This window comes from Myotis daubentonii, chromosome 3, assembly GCF_963259705.1.
Source record: "Myotis daubentonii chromosome 3, mMyoDau2.1, whole genome shotgun sequence".
NCBI lineage: Eukaryota > Metazoa > Chordata > Mammalia > Chiroptera > Vespertilionidae > Myotis > Myotis daubentonii.
The window spans coordinates 203,384,883-203,408,051 of record NC_081842.1 but is presented as its reverse complement, the minus strand read 5'-3'; the positions used below and the strand labels follow the sequence as shown (position 1 = coordinate 203,408,051).

The following is a 23,169-nucleotide window of genomic DNA, read 5'->3' as shown; positions in this document are numbered from 1 at the left end:
CAATGTGTGTATGATAACCAAAAGAGGCACCTTTCTTATTTCCAGACACTTCCTGAGGGGTTAGTATTGCCTTGGTTGAAAACTATTGGGATTTACTGCCAGAATTCTTAGAAGGAACTATCGAACAAATTCCTTTGGGAGAACAGACTGAAAAGTAGGTAGAGCTTGAGAATTGGGTTGGTCAACCCTTTTGGTATCTAACTTGTGTGTTCTTGTTTTTTAAGTAGGCGTTTTGAAACTGCTTTCAATCCCATTCTGCTTTTTCTCCTATTGAGGGTGGAGAGAGGGAAGTAATGTCTATTATAAATTGATACTGTAAAAAGCATTTTGCATACTTATCATTTGAACTGCCTCATATCTTACTTAGATTATTTTTAAATTCCCATTTTACATATGTTCTGGTGCCAAGGGATGAAGTGACTTGCTCAGAGTTGTCGAAGCTTGTGCTTTCTCTCTTAAAGAGCATAACTTTAACTTACTTGATTGGTAATCAACCTCTTATTGACCCCTCTTGAGTTTCTGATTTTGAGTATATGGGACTGGACTTTAACTGTTATGGTTTCTGAGTTTTATTGCTAGAAATTTGGGACTTGTGTAGGATAATAATAGCTAACATTTGGGGTGCTGGAAGATAAAGTAGTCAAACACACACAGACACATACCTACCTCTTGAGGCTTATATATTCTAGACTAGGATATTGACATTAAACAAGATAAATGAGTAAACCATATAGTATGCTAGTGATATATGCTCAGGGACCAGGTATAAGAAGTGTGCAGGACTGAAATTTTATTTTATTTTTAAAATATATTTTATTGATCTTTTACAGAGAGGAAGGGAGAGAGAGAGTTAGAAACATCGATCAGCCACCTCCTGCACATCTCCTACTGGGGATGTGCCCGCAACCTATGTACCTGCCCTTGACCGGAATCGAACCTGGGACCTTTCAGTCCACAGGCCGAAGCTCTATCCACTGAGCCAAACCGGTTTCAGCAAGGACTGAAATTTTAAATGGGTTCACCAGGGAAGGCCAAATTGAAGTGCTTGATACGAAAGGGTGAGTTGTATTAAAAACTGGGAAAAGAAAGTATTCCAGGTGGGAGGATCAGTGAATACAAAAGTTCTGAAGCCAGAGCATGTCCAGCTGGATTGAGGAAACAGTGTTTTGTTTTGTTTTACTGTATGAAAACATTTCATTCAACCCTGAAGGTACTACTGCTATTATCTTTTCTATTGATGTGGAAACTGAGGGACAGAGAAGTTGAAGGCATTGCTAGGGCACAGCTCTTAACCACTGCCTAGGGACTGGGCATGTAATCCTAGCCATTTTTTCAGGACTTGTAAGGTCTCAGAATTACACCATCTCTTCCATAGTCCCTTTTCCTTTTCTACTTTTAAGGTAGGAAAGTTTGTTTTACACACAATTTTCTACTTTCCTGGAGCTTATATTCTAGTCTAGGAGACAGATAGTGAACAAGATAAGTAAATACAGCATATAATATGTCAGTGATATGTTCTCAGGTGAACAAGATTATCAGGAACTAGGTATAGGAATTTGGGAAAGCTTGGCTTTGACTGAGAATGCTGTTTATTTGGGAATCTGAGGTGCATTCCTGGTTTTTCTCTTGGCCATGCACTACCCTCTTCAGTCATATCATTGTTTGGCTAAGGAAACTGAATGTTCATCTGTGTTCTAGAATCACTCTGTGCTGGAGATGTGAGGAGCTTTGGAGGGAAGGCCATGTAGCCCAAATGTTCTCAGACTGAACATGAGAATTGCCTGAGTAAATTCCTTGCCCCATTTTAGAGTTGTTGATTCAGAATCTGTAGGGCAGGGTTCAATTATATAGCTGGGAAAGTTAAGGTAAAACCTGGTTAGTTCCTCCTGTGGAGGTGGGGGTGGGGGGTGGTCAGAGAACTGGAATTGGAATTCAGGTGTTCTCTCAGTCTAGTACTCTTTCCACCATGATGTACTTCTGCCTTATTGTTGAGATTAAAAAGTTGTACAGAAGACATTTAATTCTATCAAATGGTATTTCAGTTCCTGTTTGATTATCTTTCTGGGGCCTTACTATTTTTATAACCCTGAATTTAAGAAGTACCTAAAGGAATTTTTTTCTCTAGTTGTGTGATTTCCTTAGAGGCTGTTGTAATTTGTTGGAAATTGGGAGATATTTGTTAGCTAAGTTTGGTCTTTAAAAAAGTTATCTTTATTTTTGAAAGAGCATTTTCACTGTTGAAAGGTGGCTAATGAAAGTGTTCTGGTTGAGGAGAAAGACTCTATCATTTGTTGGGGAATTCATTAGTTTGGTGCTCTAACTTTTATTTGAAGGGTTCTCTTTGGAACCCGGGGTGGGGCGGCGGGGGGGGGGGGGCGGGGGGGAGGACACGGAGGCGGGGGCGGGGCAACTAGCCACCTGGTTGTGGTTTTTCTCACATGCCTCTTTTGGGTGGACAGCTGTGAGGTAGTTATTACAGTTGGCTCTCATAACCTGAGTTTTGCTAGGTGATTCAATTACTCTTCCCCCTTTGGTTTCTCTTTTCTACCCTTGGTGAGTTTTCTCAGATCTTCTGATCTGTAAGGATGGAGCACAGTGACTTAAATATCTCTGAGCCTGGGAGAGAGCCAGGCTTCTTGTCTTGTTCTCTATTACTTTAGAGGCAGAGTCGGGGTTGAAAGGTCCTGAGTCTGATGTCTGGTTACATACAGCCCCTCCTAAGATGTTTGGTCAGTTTGGCTGGTGCTTTGGGTGATGTCTTTGAAATTGGCTCTTGCTTAGTCTATAAAGGGAAGAATGTGCTCTAACCTTGTAGAATCATTTTTGTAAGCAGAATGGGGTAGCTAGAGCTTTTCATTAACTTTGAAGTTTTTAATTATATTCAACTTGGACATTTACGAAGCTTTATTTTATTTATTTATAAAAAATATTTTTATTGATTTCAGAGAGGAAGGGAGAGGAAGAGAGAGATGGAAACATCAATGATGAGAGAGAATCGTGGATCGGCTGCCTCCTGCACGTCCCCTACTGGGGATCAAGCCTGCAACCCAGGCATGTGCCCTTGACCGGAATCAAACCTGTGACCCCTCAGTCCACAGGCTGACGCTCCATCCACGGAGCCAAACTGGCTAGGGCAGAAGCTTTTTTATTTTTAAAAATATTTTAGAGAGAGAGGAAGGGAGGGAGAGGGAGAGAGAGAGACAGAGAAAGAAAGAGAGAGAAAGAAAGAGAGAGAAACATCGATGTGGTTGATTGGCTGCCTCCTGCAGGACCCCAACTAGGGATCAAGCCTACAACCTGGGCATATGCCAGAATCAAACAGCAACCTTTCGGTGCATGGGACATCACCTAACCAACTGAGCCACACTGGCCAGGGCTGAAAGAATTTCTAAAAAATCTGTCTCTTTGATCTGGTAGTTGCAAACTAGTTGGTGATATCTCCCTCACCATAAGCAGATGACCAGTTTATTTAGACAGGGAATGTCTAGCCTGCGAGCCCAATAAGGCCCAAGAAATCATTTGGTCTGATCCTGTCAAGGTAACCACAGGCAGGACTCGGAAGTCAATAAATCTAGGAGCTTTTTTCATAGTAACATAAATTTATATTAAGTGAATTATATTACGTGAATGGTGTTATAAATATCCAAATGGTCCTTGGCAGAATAAAGGTTTCCCAACTAGAATGAAATAATTGTTTTTTTATCTCTTGTGAAGGAGAAAACTTGAGGGGGGTGGTGATTCTCCTGTTATAAGAATCATAGTCTGAGTGGGTTTGATTTCTTGGGTCTGGTGTTGTATATCTGATGAGAGATTTTTATTTTAATAATCAATTTAATTTCAGGAAATCTTTAATGATATCTCTAGTGAGTCCAAAATAGAAGGTTAAGAATAAGAATCTCTTATTGTTCTAGGTGGGGAAACATGTCGGCCTAAATGCAAAGCAAAAGGAAGGGAGTCTCCTTATTTTAGGAAGCTGGGTCTGGGGCTAGAACAGCCGTGGGCAAACTACGGCCCGCACGCCGGATCCGGCCTGTTTGAAATGAATAAAACTAAAAAAAAAGAAAAAGAAAAAAAAAAGACCGTACCCTTTTATGTAATGATGTTTACTTTGAATTTATATTAGTTCACACAAACACTCCATCCATGCTTTTGTTCCGGCCCTCCGGTCCAGTTTAAGAACCCATTGTGGTCCTCCAGTCAAAAAGTTTGCCCACCCCTGGTCTAGAACTAAACAAGCGGTTTATCCTCAATTGTGGTAGGAGTCCTAGATCAGTCTTCAGAGCCATTAAATACTGGAGGAATGAAAAAAGACAGGATGAGGAGACATTGACTACAGATTTGGGGGGGGGGGGACACAGTGAGAATGATTTACACTGGTCAGCTCATGTGTTCAGGTATAAAGAGTGGTTCTTTATGGAATTCTCTTCTGTCTGTCCTAAGATCTGAGTAGAGCCACGTGGAACTGGCACGTTAGTTGGGTGAGGCCTTAACTTTTACATTTGTCCCTGCCTGGAATGCACCTCCACATGGGAGGGTCCAGTAAGGGCACTGAATCAGCAGCTGCTGCCTGTCCCTGTCATCACAGGAAGCTGAGGCCGAGCGTCTTTGTACGGGAGCTCCCCAGCCAGACAATAGTTTGTGCTGGCAGGGCCATGTGGCGAGTCACGTGACTCGGGACTGTTTTCTGCCGGGGTCCTCACCCATCTGTTCTCTCGGCTCTTTCTGGGTTATCAGGCGCCAGTCCAAGTCCTCCCAGGCAGCCAGCTTCATGGCCAGAGATTACGAGCACTAACCTTCCTGGCAGGGGCGGTGTGGCTTCGCGTTTATGCAGATTAGCCATGTGTTTCTCACTTCAAGGCGTTCCACAGGAAAAGCCTTTTCCTGTGTTTGGCTCTCAGTGGGCGGTTCCCAGCTTACTGTACTGGGACTCGGCAAGCTGCAGGCCTGCACGAGAGGGATCACAGTACACTGGCCCCCTCCCATTCCACCTCCAGTGCTACGTCACCACAACACAACCGCTCGTGCTCTCATACTGTTGGTGTCATTCATTCGGTGCCAAGATTGCTTTAAAAAATTCCCTTGGCCCCAGTTCAAACAGGAGTACAGCTGGGATGTGTTAGATTTTAGGCAGTCTGCCCTCAATTTGAGATGAGTTATAAATAGCAGTGCCGACTTCCTTAACTACCGCTCTCTGAGGTAAAATGCAGGTTAATTACTGTGGGAATCAATTAGGGGGTTCTTTCGATTAAAGAGCCAGGGATGCTTTTTAAAATTGTTATTATTAAAAGTCATACAACAAATCTAGCCAGGAATAAATTGAAAGCACAAGGAGTAAGAAGTAATATCTAATTGTCCCAAATCCAAGATTAGGGCTCTTGGTTTATACTGGCCCCAACTAATTGGCATTTAGGGAGACAGAACAAATGGTAGTCAAGACTTCTTTCTGATGGACACCTTTTGGCAACCCCGGCCCATTCCTCTCTTCAGTATTCTTGCCAGTCCAAATCTGGCTCCATAGGGTTACTGCTGTTCACTTCCTTTCTGCATCTTTGGATTGGAACTTAGGTCTGGAGCTTTCCTTAGTTGGACGTTTAGTTCAAGAAAATTAAGAAGTTTCTCTTTTCCTTATGCACTGCCACTTGGTGTGGTGCATTTTGGTGGTTTCTGCTACTGTCTTCTTGGCTCTTCTCAGTCAGTCAGCGTCAGAGGTTGGAAAATTTGAAGTCTAGTCTGTTACATCTCACCAACTCCTGTGGGTCATTATGGCTTTCCTTGGGGCAATAAGAAGTAAGGGATTCCATTAGCCCACTGGTCTGGAGGGGTTGTAATTCCATTTACTTGGAACTGGGGAACTCTCTACGCAAGTGGTTAGTCTGCAAGCTGTTTGTTCTGAATATATTCAGAGGGACCAGCCTGCTAAGCATCCTTGCTTTTGATGCCCCTAAACTGCATCTTTTGATGCATTTTATTTGGCAGGCAGTTTGTAACACAGCCAGTGATCTGGAAAGAGATAAGTGGTAGATGGAGATGGGCGGGGGGGGGGGGTTCTTATGGCTCTTTTCCCCCCTTTTATTTTTTATGAATGCAGTGGGGTATATAGCAGGGGGCCTGACTTCGCTGACCTAGGGGGCAGCATTTTCTTCTCAATTATGTGTCTTTATGGCAGAGCTTTTGCTTTTGAAGTGTAATCACAGTAATCTACTCCTGTGGTTTCCCATTGAAAGGATTTCCTCTCTGTCTTTCCCAGAGAGCAATCTCTTGCTCTTTGCAGCCAGGGTTTGGTGTTTCCCTTCCATTGCCTGTTCTTGGTGCCTGCGGACTGCTGATACTGGCTTTTCTAGCTTGCATGTAGTAGGGATTTTTCTGGTCGGAAATTGCTACTATGGGATAAATGATTAGTGAAGATGTAAGCCCCCATCTCTGTTTTGAGAGATTGAAAGATGGCATTTCATCTATAACTACAAATCACAACTCTTTCACAGTGGTTTTAAATATCAGAAGTGTGAGTTAGGTCCCTGCCCACCTCCCCTTCTGATATGAGCAGATGTTTAACTTTGACTTGAGAACAGAGTTATCTGATGGTTAGAGCTGGATATATTTTAGTTTGCTAAGCGGCATATTCTTTTGAGAGAGAGAGAGAGAGAGAGAGAGAGAGAGAGAGAGAGAGATATCAGTTTGTTATTCTACTTATTTATGCATTCATTGGTTGATTCTTGTATGTGCCCTGACTGGGGATCGTCCTTGGCTTATCAGGACAAAGCACAAATCAATTGATCTACCCAGCCAGGACGCTAAGCTGCATATTCTGTTGATTGTAACACTTTGGTGAAGGGAGGGGGTCAGAAATCTGATGTCCAGGAAAGGGAAATGTCTAAATTTTATTTTTAGAATAAGACTTTCTTTGATTTGTATTTATTTTTAGTCTGCAAAGATTTCCTAAAAATGATGAAAGAATCCTTAAACCTTTTATTAATGAAACCCCAGGTAAGTAGCTGTCCTCTGTAGGGGAGTACAGTGCCCCTGTGAGAGAAGAAAAGGTAACTTGCCTTTAGCCTTTTGTTTTCAAGCAGGATATTGGGGAATGCCTGTATAGTTTGAGACCTTTCTGGTAGACGATGGCACATAAGATTCTTCTCAAAAGTGTGCTTGTTCTCCCTTGGCTGTTTATTCCATCCTCACCTATTTCGGTGCTATTCACTTTTTTTCTACTCTCAAAGTCATATCCTGGTTTAGGGAGTGCCCGTGGCCCTATGGATAGATGGTTTGATCTGGGCTTTCTCGCCATAGTATCACCTACCCACTTCTTGCAGTGGGGCAGCCTGGCATTGAAGTTACTGAGCCCTAGCTCTGCAGGTGGGGTCTTTGAAAAGAAAATGTCTGATTTCTGGCTTTCTAGAACCTAGTCTTGAGAGATTCAGTCAGTTAGCTGGACAACTAAAAGATAAACCTTACAATTCTAACTGAATCTACAATAGAAGATTGAGAAATGTGAGAGATCAGAGTGTGTTGAAGAAGTAGGAAGGACCTTCCTGTTGAAGGGTTGAGTTTCTGCTAGTGGAAGCCATCATGGAAAGGAGTGCAGGGCAAGAGGGTACCATTGCATAGAGCTGGGCATGCTCCATTATGTGGGGGACTTTGGTGTGAGACTAAAAAAAATGTGTAGAATTGGGGCATGCTGTGGTGGGCTTTAGAGTCACACAGAAGTGCACTATTTACCATCATAATTTTTAATCTTTATCCGAGGATGTGGCTTCTTTATTTTTTTTAATTGATTTAAGAGAGAAAAACATTGTTATGAAAAACACCAATTGTTTAATCAGTGCCTCCTGTACACACTCTGACCAGGGATTGAACCCGAAACCTAGGTATGTGCCCTGACTGGGAATCGAACCTGCAACCTTTTTGGTGTACTGGACAATGCTCCAACTAACTGAGCTACTAGCCAGGATAATTAGATGAAAGATTGATGTGTTCAAGGTCAGACAGTGATAGAGTTAGAATCTGAACTCATGTCTATGGATTTATTACACTCTTTGCTCTTACCATGAGAAACTGAACAGGATGTAGATAGGAAGAATGGAGCTGTTGTGAATCAAGGAGAGATAAAGATGATTTGTGAGCATTGCTCTAGGTCCAGTATGATAGCCACTAGCTACATATATGATTATTTGAATGTAATTAAAAGTAAATAAAAATAATTTAGTTCCTCAGTCGCACTAGCTATATTTTAAGTACTTAATAGTCACACATCCCAGAACAATTTATTGAGTAGTGTTTCTCTAATTCACTAGTTCTCAGCTAGTATACAGTCATCCAAGGATCTTCAGGGGTGGGGTGGGGGAGCCCAAGCCCTTTTGACCCACTAAATTGGAATCTCTATGGAGAGGCCCAGGCATTTGTAAAAATTCCCCCATCTGTAGCCCTGGTTAATAGCTACTGCTCTGGAAGCTCCATAGTAACCATGATAATGACTGCCCCTCACGTGTTGTGGGGAGACCTGGACTGGCAGAGATACCCGGAGTGGGCTTGTCTCTGTTCAGCAAATATAGTCTTCCCTGGGGCCACAAGGACAGCAGCTGCAGTGAGGGACGAGAAGAGGATCTCCTTGGTATGTGTGAATGATGTGGCTGTGTAAGCCCCTGAGCTCTTTACAGGAGAGAATGATGATGTTTTGGCTCCAGGTGTACCGATGAAGACCACATGCTGTTCATTACTTACTAGTCCAGTTGTAGTTAAGTTTGAACTTCCTAAAGAATCCAAAAAAAACATGTGTAGCTCCAAAATTATGATAGGGAACATTATTAGAGCTTCTGATACAGAGGCAGGACTTGGCAAAATTGTTTTAGTTATATTGGAAACAACACTTTAATATTGACATGTAGTAGTGATTTGGGACATGGTTTTACTATGATTGTAGTTTAGATGAGGCTACATCATCACTGTTACCTTTTTAGCTGAGATTTCAGCTGCAGCTTAAGAGAGAACTTCACTTTTTTCCTCTTGGTGTTTAGAATAGTCCCTGTGGCTTTTTGTCTTATCTATTTTCCTCATGACAGCTTGACTTAAACACTTAGATGTACTCTGTCCCCACCCCCAAAGACATGTACAGAGAACCAATTGTTTAAATGCCCCTCTTCTTTTTTTATGTGTATGTGTTCATTCCTACCAAGGATATTCTTTCCATTGATTTTTTGAGATAGTGCAGGGGAGGGAGGAAGAAGGAGAGAGGGAGAGAGAGAAAGACAGAGAGAGAGAAAAAATGGATGTGAGAGGGACACATCAATTGGTTGCCTCCCGCACTTACCCCAACAGGGGCCAGGAATCAAACCTGCAATCCAGGTATGTGCCCTTGACCTGTAATCGAGCCTGCAACCTGCATTGCTAGGGCCAACACTCTAATCACTGAACAACGCAGAGTTGCCCCCCTTATTTTAGAGGGGTTTTTGTTGTTGTTATTTTTAAGGTCTTACCTTTAATTGTAATTTATTAATTATAGAATAACAGAACTAGAAGGGACCCTACATATAATCTAGACCTGTGGTTCTTTTTCTTTAAAAAAAATTTTTTTTTTATTGATTGTTAGAGAGAAAGAGAGGAAGGGGGAGAGAGAGAAACATGATGTGAGAGCAAAACATTGATTGGCTGTCTCCTGCACACCCCTAACTGGGAATCGAACCCGAAATCTTTATTTGTACGGGACTGACGCCCAACCAACTGAGCCACATCAACCAGGGCTAGACCTGTGGTTAAAGTGGGGTCCCTCAACCAGCAGCATCAGCATCACCTGGGAACTGTTAACAAATGCATATCCTAAGCCTGACATGAAATTACATAATTAGAGGCTCTGGGGGTGGGTTCCAGCAGTGTGTGGTTTATTAAGCCGCCCAGGTGATATCTATATTCCTCACTCCAAATTTAAGATTTAATTTTCTGTTCTTTTTAAATATATTTTTATTGATTTCAGGGAGGAAGGGAGAGGGAGAAAGAAACATCAATAGTGAGAGAAACTATTGATTGGCTGCCTTCTGTACGCCCCACACTGGGGATCAAGCCTGAAACCCGGGTGCCTGGACTGGGAATCGAACTGTGACCTCCTGGTTCATAGGTCAATGCTCAACCACTAAGCCACATCGGCTGGGCAAGATTTAATTTTCAAGTTTTATGTCAGGCCCAAGCTTACTCTCCAACCTGGGTGTATCTGTAAGGTGCTTAGGGAAACTTTACAAACTTCCCCCTCCACACCACCAGTAAATACAGGTAGGCATCTCTGGCAGGGGAAAGTATTCTGGGGCTCTGTCCTCTATAGCTCCAAAAGGATAAAATTACATCAGTAAGTGAATGAGCTGATTGAAACTGTTGCCCCACAATGGGCTGAGAGAAAACTATGTTTGTAGCCAGACACCTGTGACTTGAACTTTGAGCTTTCATTATTGGTACTTTGCTATACCTTCATGTCTTTTTCTTTGAAGATAGAAGAAAAGTTCTACTCTCCCTATACCCTCAAACTCTTGAAGATTAAAGGAGATGAACTTTTCAGATAAGATGCACAAGGCTGTAAATTCAAAGTAACAGTTGCCTTAACAACTGTAACTTAACCATGTTACTCATTTGGAAGAAAGCATAAATTTAAGTGTGCCATAGTACAAACAGGTTACAGATATGCAAGGAAAAAAGATATCACTGTTTAAAAGAACAGAAATGTGTAGATGCTTGTGTATTCGAATTCCCAACCACAGTGTTGAAGCATCAGTTTTGGTGTTGAACAAGATCATGGCAGAATATAGCAGCACTGTTGGCTCTCAATTGCAGGGCTTTTGTTCTGGTTGTTTCAACATAGAGTACATATATTCATTGCTCCACACTTGGTCTGTCCCTTGGATCTCAAGTAATACCACCTTTACAAAGCAGTAGTATATAGCTTACAAGATGCTGTCACAGACTGGGGTATTTTCATTTCATATATGATAATTCAAGGTTCTGAGAAAGGTTAAATGACTTGCCCAAGGGTTGCTGGATCTGTACCATTATTTTTTCATAACTATTTTTCTATGTGGAATGCAGACCTATTTGTTTGGTTTGTGTTCATATTGGCCAGAGGCCATGAAAGCTTCAGGTTAATGGAATGTTCTTTATTTTGTAGCCATCCAGTCCGATGGATCAGATGGGCAAGATGAGACCTCAGCCATATGGTGGAACTAACCCATACTCACAACAACAGGGACCTCCGTCAGGACCGCAGCAAGGACATGGGTACCCAGGGCAGCCATATGGGACCCAAACCCCACAGCGGTACCCTATGACCATGCAGGGCCGGGCGCAGAATACCATGGGCGGCCTCTCTTATGCACAGCAGGTAGATGGTGACTCCTATTACCTTAACCCTTAATCTGTCCAGGACCTGGTCTTGAGCTATAGAATCAGAACATGTCTTCGGCCTTCCAGCTGGAACCACCATCTTCCATTAATTAGCCAAAATGAGTAACACAAAGGGAAAGAGGAGAGGCACCTGCTATATGTTCTGTAGGCTTTTTAGGAAACATGGAGTTCTTCCTTTGGCCACATACATGCAAATCTACTAGAAAGGTGATATTGTAGACATCAAGGGAATGCCCCACAAATGTTACCATAGCAAAACTAGAGGAGTCTACAGTGTCACCCAGCATGTAGTGGACGTTGTTGTAACAAACAAATTGAGGGCAAGATTCTTGCCGAGAGGATTAATGTACATATTGAGCATATTAAACACTGTAAGAACTGAGATAGCTTTTTGAACCGTGTGAAAGAACATGATCAGAAAAAAGAAGGAAGCCAAAGAGAAAGGTATTTGGGTTCAACTGAAACTTCAGCCTGCTCCACTTATGAGAACCAATGGAAAGGAGCCTGCGCTGCTAAAACCCATTCATTCCCTATGAATTCATGGCATGATAAGTGTAAAAAGACAAACAAAAAACATACAAACCCTGTACTGTTTTAAAAAAAAGAACATGTCTTTGGCTTCCAAACCCCCCTTGTAAGCATAGGCCAATTGACTGTTAGTTACAGTGTGCTACTTACAAGGCCATGGTTTTAAGGCACCATTCCATGTGTGCTGGAGGGTAAACTGCTCCCTAGCCACAGGCTGTACATATCTGTCTTCTTCTTTGACCTTCTGAATGAGGTTTCGGGAAGAAAGAAAGGCAGTCACTGAGCACCTATCCACTGCTACCAAGAAAAACCACTCGTAATGTGTCCTGTCTGGTTCACAATGATGAATTAGTTTAGAAGGGACTGGAGGTAGAAGAAAAAGGGAAGAGTGAACAATAAGGATGCTAACAGTGCTTTATAAATATAAAGATTCCCTCATCTTTTGTCTGGTCACCCACATCATTTTTAAAAAATATATTTTTTATTTCAGAGAGGGAGAGAGAGATAGAAACATCAATGATAAGAATCATTGATCGGCTGCCTCCTGCACGCTCCCTACTGGGGATCAAGGCCGCAACCTGAGCATGTGCCCTTGACCGGAATCAACTCGGGACCTTTCAGCCCACAGGCCGATGAATGCTGCTCTATCCACTGAGCCAAACAAGCTAGGGCTGCATCATTATCTTTTTATAGTCACTTTGTTTTGACAGCTTTTTCTATCATTTACATTTGAGTGATACTCATAATGAAAATGGTGAGGGACAGAATCTAAAACCTAACTTTACTCCTTAAACTTTAAAGCAAAGTATAAAAAATAGGGTACGGTCACTTTTGTTTCAATGAGAAAATGGAGGAGAGATGGGATAGATATCGTTGGTGTGTTTTTTGTGTGTGTGTGTTTTGGTAGGGGGTTAGTGCTTGCCCATTTACCAAATGTATTCCCAGTGTATAGAATTAGAGCCTGGTACAAGTAAGCAGGTAGGCTCTCAAATATTTTTTGAATGAAGGTTAAATGAAATAGAGAACCAGAGTAACTTAGTGATTTGCACACTGTCTGGATTATTAAATCCTAGGTTTTCAGTCGGCCGAGCCAGGCTGCTGTTGACTATTCATTGTGGCAAAGATACAGATTCCTAGTGCTTATAAAAAGCCTAGGCCATGATAAAAAGAGTAGGCCCATGGTGAAAACAGCTGCTCTTGAACTCTTGTAAATGGTCCAAATATTAAATAGTGTAAATTTCCTGTGGATGAATGCGGTCCACTTGTAAATAAACCAACTGGTAATCCAGCTTGGCCATCCTTCCTGACTCATTAAACAGGGATGGTGGACAAACTCTGGGCTTTCCAAGCTAAGTGTGAGGCTTGGCTTGCTGCTTTCTATACCCATTCATAGGGCATATCTCACTTCTCCTTTTCTTTTTAATCCTCTCCCAAGGACATGCTTTTATTGATTTGAGAGAGAAAACCATTGATGTGAAAGTGAAACATCGATTGGTTGCCTCCTGCATGTGCCTTGACAGTGATTGAACACACAATCTGGATATGTGCCTTGAATAGGGATCAAACCCGCAACCTTTCAATATACCGAAAAACACTCCAATCAACTGAGCCACACCGGCCAGGGCTACCTTACCTTTCTTCATCCAGAAGAGTCAGTGCTAAAAAATGTGTCCTTTCCTTTCCTACAGATTCCTCCTTATGGGCAACAAGGCCCCGGTGGATATGGTCAACAGGGCCAGACTCCATATTATAACCAGCAAAGTCCTCACCCCCAGCAGCAGCAGCAGCCACCCTACTCCCAGCAACCACCATCCCAGACACCTCATGCCCAACCTTCATATCAGCAGCAGCCACAGTCTCAGCCACCACAGCTCCAGTCCGCTCAGCCTCCATATTCCCAGCAGCCATCCCAGCCTCCACATCAGCAGTCTCCAACTCCATACCCCTCCCAACAGTCTACAACCCAGCAGCAGCCCCCCTACTCACAGCCACAGGCACAGTCTCCCTACCAGCAGCAGCAACCTCAGCAGCCAGCATCCTCGACACTCTCCCAGCAGGCTGCATACCCTCAGCCCCAGTCTCAGCAGTCACAGCAAACTGCCTATTCCCAGCAGCGCTTCCCTCCACCACAGGTAAGATGCCCCTTCCTCTTTCTCTTCTTTACATGTAACCACTGATAGCTTGGGGATTGGTATCATGAGAACTTTGCCATACAGATTGGTTCTCTAAAGTGCACTTAAAAGCCAATTAAATTCTGGATAAACATGCTAACTGGATTGATTGAACTAATAAAGGCATAACCTTCTTAACTGCATAAAAACCTTTACCTCTCATTGATGAAAAAAATAGGGCAATCGAAAGTTGCATAGAAAGATAAGTTGAAGATAATGGGACTGATTTTTTGGTCTTCTTTTAAAACAATAACTTTGGGATGCTGTACTGTACATTCATTCTAACTGCTATTCCATTCTGCTATTGCTCAAAATATTTTTAGACTCCTTCATATGAAATTTCCATCAAAGCTGACAGCACACTGTAGAATATTCTCAGTGGTGGTAAATCCTTTTATTTTTTTGAGGATGGATTTGATTTTGGGAAATAGCTAAAATTTATTTGTAGCTATGTCTGTGAACAAGTTAGGTGATGAAGCTGCCTTGGGTTTTATTCTTTAAAGAGCAGAAAGAGGAGAAATGATTGTGTGATGATAGGTACGTTAAAAATGTTTTGCATTGGTGGCATTGTTGGAAAAGTATCGCATCCCAAGGTGATGACTTTGAAGGAAGTAGTAGTCATTTTAATGCAGAGGTTCATGAGTTTTTTCTTGTCATTTTTAAATTAATTAGTCTCATTCCTTGATAAATATAACATGTAGTTAGCTAGACTTTAGAATTTAATCCCAAGGAACAGCTCTCTCTGTGAGGGGCGATAAATGATGAACAGTGCCATCAAAAAGAGTCTTATATCCACTGTTGACATTTTACCTGAGAGACACATGTTCTATTTTCTGCCTTTGGATGACATTGTGTGCATTGGGTAGCCTCCCCCACCCAGTTTCCCCTGTGTGAGAGTCCCGTAGCCCTTTCATCATAAAGCAAGCTTGTTTGGTTTGTCAGTGCCAGGCTATAACACAGCTTTTATTTTTCTTGTTTTAGGAGTTATCTCAAGATTCATTTGGGTCTCAGGCATCCTCAACCCCCTCAATGACCTCCAGTAAGGGAGGGCAAGAAGATATGAACTTGAGTCTTCAGTCAAGACCCTCAAGCTTGCCTGTGAGTATGCCTGCCACCCTCTAGAAGATGACGGGGGACAGAGAGGAAAGCAATGAAAACTGGTTTCTGGTTGGATGTTTTGGTGGTATTAAGCTAAATGAACAATGAGCTATTTCTTGATTACAGGTTCAAAATTCTGTATAGGAATTTATGGACTGACCTTGTAGATTGTCTTTTTTTACTATCTGCCCAGGGAATAGGTTTATGATCTCTGTTTAGAGTTTTCTGTTTTTAAATTTTGGCCTCTTAGGCATGGACCATATGAGAAACAGAGCAAGATGGAGATGTTGGAAGCACTATTTGCTCTCCATCAAAGTTCAGAGAAGTTTCAATGGATGTTTTGTGTGTGTGTAGTTTTCTTTACCTTACTTTTGAGGTCTTAATTTTTAGGTTTTTGTCTTAGCATTTAGCTAAAAGGTAGGATTTGGGATGCATTTAGCATAAATTGTCACATTGAACATGAGCAGAGTAAAAGCAGTTTTTCTGGTTTGTGTTTTGTGTGAATAGGTGTTTTTGTCTAGTAGGATGATGCTTGGTGCCCAAATGCTTGATTAGCGTTTATGGAATGGACTGGCTGTATCCTGAGAAAGGCAGTGTAGTCTGCTGATTAAGAGTTTGGGCTTTAGAACCAGAGTTCCTGGGTCTGCATTTATACTCTGCCACTAACTCTTTACCCTTGGGCAAGTCACTTAACCTGTCCATGCCTTCATTTTCACATCTGTAAAGTGAATCTAAAAATATCCACTTCATAGGAGGTGGTCATTAACATTAAAGAGATTAATATAGAGAGAGTGTTGGTACATTTTAGGCATCCATAAATGTTATTGTCATCATCCCAGAGGGCATGGTGGGGGGACTGTGCTTTTTACCTGAAAGGCAGTTTGCACCAACCGTTAAATAGTAGGCTGATTCTGGAAACACTTGTGCAAGTTGCTTAGGTTCTGAAAATTGATCTCAGAAATGAAATGGGCTACTCCAAAATCTAGTAAGACGGTAGGTAGCAAACCCTCCATTACAATTCTGTTTCAGTTAGGAAATGGAAATTCAGCCACACATGCCCAGACAAGAATCTTTTGAAATGTTGATTCAACTTGGAATTGAAGCCTATCTCTTCAATTAGTCTGACTTGGGGGAAAAAATGGTTTCTGGATCTTTGAGGAATAGGAAGGAGGCAGGAACTCTCTTTATCATTAAGCCTTCCCTGGTTTCCCCTGAAGATCTCTGAGCCATAACCTTAGTAGGATGAGGTCTGTGGAATCCCTCAGCACCTGTCATTCTGGCTTCTCAGGCCAAGATGAAGAGCCACTGTCAGATGGGACTTCTAAGACTTTCTCAACTGAGGATTTGGGGGAAGAAGTATCTGAATAAGGCAACCCCTCTTTGTTCCTTTCTCATTAATGTCTGTTGCAATTCTTTTCTGCATCCTGAACTTTATTTGGAATATGCTTTTCAGCCTGATTTAGTCAGTAATGTGTAACCACTCCCTCACCATCTATGGACTGTGGCTAAATCTGGGTGTGAGGTACTATTGTAGCAAGAATCCAAATTGGTGGATTTCTGCCAGTGCTGTAAAGTTGCTCCTTACCCCATCAAAAAGTTTCTGCTGGCTTCTAGTGATCTTTTAACAGAACTGTAGTTGGTACTTTTTTAGTCTTGAGAAGCCTAGCATATAATTACATTGCATGTCTTCTAAGGGTTGAGAACCCTGTACTATTGAGACCAAGAGCTTTTGATTTGACCTACTGAAGTGAAGGTGCTGGCAGCTTCTTGGGCCCAAGAGAGAGTTGTTCCTGGGCAGCCAATCACAAGGAGCATTCCCAAATCCAGGCGTCTACTATAGATTAATCCAAATGGGTCATTTGCTCTGTGGTAGAAACTCCATGTGGGAGGTGAGCTGGCTGGGTTATTGGCATCTTGTTTGTTGACTTGCTTTTTATCCCTCTGCTACTTGAAGCAAGAAACAAAAGAAGGTTTTTCTTTAAAATTTTGGTTTGATGCCAGATTTGCCTTACCAGGCTGGGAAACAGTCACATCTGAAGAAAGGAGAAGTTGGGATTCCCTACAAAGGGCCCTCTCCTTTCTTAAGCAGCTGTGTTAAGGGATTCTGAAGGTTTACCAGTTTCAGGCAGCCCCTCCACTTTCCACATCACCCTCTTCATTCACCTTACTACTTAGCCCTAAAGGCAATATGATTGTGACCCTAGAGCAGTGGTCGGCAAACTCATTAGTCAACAGAGCCAAATATCAACAGTACAGCGATTGAAATTTCTTTTGAGAGCCAAATTTTTTAAACTTAAACTATATAGGTAGGTACATTGTTATTAACTTAATTAGGGTACTCCTAAGCTGGCCTTTGCTAAAAACGTCCTCAATCTGATTGAGGTACATTCGCTGAGGTCAACCCCTTCCAACTCTCCCATCCACACTCGTCTCGTATACTTGTTCGTCTATCTCCTTTCGTTCATCCTCTCTATATGTCCAAACCATCTCAACATACCTTTCTCAATCCTCAACACTACATCTTCTTTCACTCCACAGCGTTCCCTGTACATGCGCGCCCGCACGTGGTATTTTGTGGAAGAGCCACACTCAAGGGGCCAAAGAGCCGCATGTGGCTCGCGAGCCGCGGTTTGCCGACCACTGCCCTAGAGTTAAACACTCAGTATGGTTTCTGATCCTTATTATTACAAAAATTAGATTTTGAGTTTTTGCTCAGCTATTAATGCAAACCATTTAGCCGCTATTCTTCTGATTATGTTATCCCTCTATTTAAAATCTCTCAATTATTTTTTATTAATCCTAGAATAAAATCCCAAATCCTTAATATTACCTTGGCTGTTTGTCGTGTGTCCACCCCCCATCCCTCACTCCCCTGGCTGTCCCACTTTCCGATTCAGTAAGCCTGGTGAGTGGCCTGAGAAATCGCATTTCTGACATTCTTCGATGGTGCTTGTCCAGGGATGGCACTTTGAGAAGCTTTACTTTGTCTTTTTTTTTTTTTTTTTTTTTTTACCTTGCTCTCAGCTTTCTCTCCATTTTTATAAGGCCCTATGCTTATTTCTGCTTCCAGACCTTTTTTTTTTTTTTTTTTTTTTTGCCTAATACACTTCTTCTAACTCCTCGAGTTCATATTTCAGACTACATCTTCAAGACCATTTCCTCAGAAAGCTTCTTCCTGAGCTTAGATTAAATTACTCCTATGATGCCCTCACTAAAAAAACAGTTTTAATTTTTTTTAAACCTGAAATATTTAAGACATAAGAAAGTGTTAAGAGTAATTCAGTGCCTGAGTACTCATCTATAGAAACTAAAACTTGTTGACATAGGTAAAAGCACCTTATATGCCCTCTGGAATCACTTCCACATCCTTCTACACAGAGAAGCACCATCTTGTATATGAAGTTGCTTTGCTCCATGATGCCAAGGGTATTTTGCTGATACATCTACTTACTTGGGTCTTTCTCACCAGATCAACGGTCCTCAACCTGTGGGTCGCAACCCCTTTGGAGGTCGAACGACCCTTTCACAGGGGTCGCCTAAGACCATCGGAAAACACATACTGAATATATAATTACATATTGTTTTTGTGATTAATCACTATGCTTTAATTATGTTCAATTTGTAACAATGAAAATACACCCTGCATATCAGGTATTTACATTACGATTCATAACAAGTAGCAAAATTACAGTTATGAAGTAGCAACGAAAATAATTTTATGGTTGGGGGGTCACCACAACATGAGGAACTGTATTAAAGGGTCGCGGCATTAGGAAGGTTGAGACCCACTGCACTAGATGGTAAGCTCCTGAAAGGCAGGAACTGTACTATTGACCTCTGTGCCCCCAACACCTATCGTGTGACTCCCAAGACTGGTGGTTCTCTGTCTTGGCTGCATGTTTGAATTACCTGGGGAGTGAGTGATTTTTAAAATCATTGGCCAGGGTTCACAGAGTTCTGATTTGTTTGATTTGGGGTTGGGCTTGGGCTTGGGCTTTGGTATGGTTAGAAGCTGTATTGGGTGATTCTGACTTGTAGCCCTGATAGAGAGCTACTAGTTTAAACTGTCAGGTTTCTTTGCTGTAATATACTCTTAGCACCCATGCTTCTTGTCAGTGCTTATCTCAATATTAATTTCACTAACTTAATGCAAACTCAGTCAGGGCCTGACTTGCTGTGTCTAGCTCATTATCATCATAGTACCTGGCATATAGTAGGCTCCAACTCATTGAACGAAGGAACCTGAGCAGTATCCATTACGTTGCTCATCCAGAAAATGTGTGTCTGACAGGGGACATCTTGACATATTATCAGATTGTTGTTTTCACTGCTAGGGCAAGGCAGGTATCACAGACTGCTATGCGACGGCCCAAACTCCATTTTGGAGAATTGATTAATTTATTTGTGATTCCTGGCAGTGGCTTAGGAAGAATTTGGGGTTAGGGTTTGTTATTTATCTTGTAAAATAGCTACCACTTCACCTTATGTTAAAGGGATGGATGAGCAAATATTCAGGTGTTTCATTAAGTCTTTAATTTTCTTTATTTTGGGGAAAACCTTTAAGGGACTCTGAAAATTGGTAACTGACTTTTGATTATAGTCATTTCTTTAGAATGACTTGCATCTTTAAAAGCTTCTATTTTAGTGATTCATCCAAGTGTATGTGGCTTCCCTAGAATAATGAATGCTTCCCAAATTTTTCTTACTGAGGCACATTTGTAAATTTACATTTTGGTCTTGTAAGTTTACTTGGGATAGGGTTTCTATTTAGTGATGGAAAATGGATATAGGATTGAAAGCCCTGAAGGTTAAGCTAGATTAGTGCTTCTCAAACTTTGGCATGCAGTAAGAATCACTTGGGGATAAATTAAAACACAGATTACTGACCTCTACTAGAAAGAGTCTGACTCAGAAGGTGTGGCGTGGGACTCAGGTGTTTGCATTTCTAGCAAGCTCCAGGTGGTGCTGACGTTACCCGTGCCATAGCTGAACCATGAGCTTAGGTAGTCCTTTCAAAGGGGAAGAAAAAAATTACTAGACTAGGAAGCCAGTCTAGAAATAATGGTGACTTACAGTATAGTTTTACTCATGATGATCTAGAGCAGTGGTTCTCAACCTTCCTAATGCCGCGACCCTTTAATACAGTTCCTCATGTGGTGACCCCCAACCATAAAATTATTTTCGTTGCTACTTCATAACTGTAATGTTGCTACTGTTATGAATTGTAACATAAATATCTGATATGCAGGATGTATTTAGGCGACCCCTGTGAAAGGGTCGTTCGACCCTCCATCCCCCCTGCCAAAGGGGTCTCGACCCACAGGTTGAGAACCGCTGATCTAGAGGTAAGACTGTCAGTAGTGGTAGACAATAGTGGTAGGAGAGACTTGGGAGAGAAAGGCTCCCTGCAGCTGTGGCCTCTGTGCAGTTTATCCGTGGGTTAAGACAGCCCTCGCACTGCTAGACCTCCACTCGAGCCCCCATCACTATATCCCTTCCATAAACTGGTCATCAAATCCTAGTTTACCTCAGAAATGGTTTTTCCTCCCTGTCCTTCCCCACTGCCTTTTTTTAGGCCTCCGTTATCCCTCTCCTGGTATCTTGCCTCCTGATGGTTCATTTTCTTTTCCTTCCAAGTCAGTCCTCAACCTAATTACCAGAATGATCACCTTAAAAAATCAAACCTGGCAAGTAACATTACTGCTTTAAAACCTCTGACTACGCGTTGCCTATAGGTTTAAGCCAAAATGTGACATACAAGTTCCTTTGTAATCTGGAGGATGAGGATTTTTTTTTTTTAATTCTTAAGTAGGTAAGTTTCCTGTCCTTGGAGTAAAACCTGGTGTACTGTTTGTTGTGGGTGTTATATTGAAGGCAGGTAAGCAATAGACATGGGTTGAACTTCAATGACTTCTGAGGTAAACTGAACTCTTAAATCTGTACTTATGAAGGTGACATGGTGGTTACCCTTAAGAATCCTCCTCTGAATATAGTAGGCATTTAATAAATTTTGAATTAGCCTTTTGAAAAAAAAAAAAAAAAAAAAGAATCCTCCTCTATTTCACTAGTGATATAGATAAAGAATATGTGCCTGAATGTTTTAGTGAGTGCTGTCAGAGTTTGGTGAAGTCAGTGATCCATGTATATCTAAATAGTTGAGGGAAGACATCAGTGGCAGAAATTTAGAATGAAGGAGATAATGGATGTACTTAGGTGGTTGGAAAGGAAAAGTACAGCCTGACCGGAGGCCTAATGGGGGTGGGGTGCAGTATAGATGACATTTGGGAGGCTGGTCAGAATCAGGCTTCTTGGGGTGGGGCATTACAGACAGGAAAGCTAGATCACAGGGGTTGGGGCCCTGCTGGGCTAATAAGTAAGGCATTTGGTTCTGATCTTACAGGCCTGGTGATATGTAATTAGGGCAATAACATGATAGAACTAATGTTTTACAAAATGATCCATTGGTGTATAGTTTAAAAGGGGAAGAGTCTGGAAAGGGGATAAATTGAAATATTTCTGGCAAGAAGTGTGGAGTTCTATGTGTGTGTCTCTTCCCCCTCTTCTCTCTCTCTCTCTCTCTCTCTCTCTCTCTCTCTCTCTCTCTCTCTCATTTGCATAGCTACCTAGTCCCAGTTATGAGATGTAGCAGGAAAGAATCTATAGAACTGAGAATAAGTAGATTCTTGTGGGTGAAAAATGTAATTAGCTTGATTGACTAGGGGAGATGAGGCGGGGAGAAAGAGAAATCTCATTGACAAGAATAGGAAGGTTAATAGGACAGCTCATTTTTTAGGATAAGTTTTCTATAGTGAGATGTGTTAAAAACAAATGCTTAGTGACTGTTTGGAGATAAGAGACTGAAACTTGATAAAAAGCTGTGTCTGAATAGAGTTTGAGAGTTGTCTGTGTCGTGGTTAATGGTTAAACCATGGAATGAAGTAGGCCTTCCAGGCCATGAAATCTGAAGAGAGGAGCCAGATAGAGGCCTAGACAATGTCTCTGGTCATTGTGCAGAAACACCCAACATATAGCTGGAGAGATTGGAGGGAGGACCAGGATTGTGTCGTATTTCTGGAAGCCACGGGAGGGAGGAAGATGATTCCCACCAAATTTATATTTCAAGGAGTATAAAGTTGGATTTGTCATAAAGAGGTTATTGGGATCCATTTTAGGTAGGAGAGCACCTGGTTTCTGAGGACTGGAGGAAAGGAAAGGAGCAAGGGAAAGGTGTCAAGGTAAAGAGCACTCTTGAAAATCATTGAAGAAGTCATTTCAAATGCCTCAGCTTCATCTCAAGACCATGTGTATAAGGCAGGGTGAAGATTGGCAGAATATTAGGAGAGTGTAAATGCGTACATCTTTTGGGAGTCATGAGAGAAAGGAATCAAGGGCACTCACTAAGTGATTGAAAAAATCCTAGAGGCTGCTGTTGAATATCTAAATCGTACTTGTTTCCTGTGGTCAGGCAGGTGTGGAGGTTATTGATGGTAGAAAACAGGATTAGGACTTTTAATGCCTGTTAAATTTAAATTCTTTTATCATTTTGGTTTCCAAGTCCTTCTTTAGATTCCACTTAACAACGTAACAACTATTACCATTCGTATTTTACTACTGTGATGCTCTCAGGCTCTGAGAGTTTGGGTTACAGAGAAAGAGGAAATGTAGGAAACTATGTTGTTCCTGTAGAATCTGAATCTTAGAGGGCAGGAGTAAGGCCAGGAAAGGAGCTACAGCTTATACCAATCCTCCTAGAAGGGCAGGAATTGAAATGTACTGAATAATCACTCCTGTTTTACATCATAAGAAACTAAGGGTCAGGCCTAGGGCTTAAATCCAGCTCTCTATATTTCAGATGAAATAGTTTCTGTAGCATCCTACCCAGCAGAGGAAAGACACGGACAATCGGAATTCTCTCTCATTTAGCCAAAAGCTTCAACCTCTTCGCCATTTAACCTTTGCTAGACTTGTCCTAACCTAAAATAAAGAGCGTAAATGG

General features: G+C 41.8%; 1 protein-coding gene across 4 annotated transcripts in view; it reads left to right on the top strand.

The window, feature by feature from the left end:
• ARID1A (AT-rich interaction domain 1A) overlaps positions 1-23,169 on the top strand; it is a 77,434-nt gene that overhangs the window by 18,973 nt on the left and 35,292 nt on the right. For all 4 annotated transcript variants that reach the window (XM_059690690.1, XM_059690688.1, XM_059690689.1 and 1 more), the window contains exons 2-4: positions 11,141-11,353; positions 13,593-14,036; positions 15,057-15,173. In XM_059690690.1, coding sequence (XP_059546673.1) covers positions 11,141-11,353; positions 13,593-14,036; positions 15,057-15,173 — 774 coding nt within the window. The remainder of the gene's footprint in view (positions 1-11,140; positions 11,354-13,592; positions 14,037-15,056; positions 15,174-23,169) is intronic.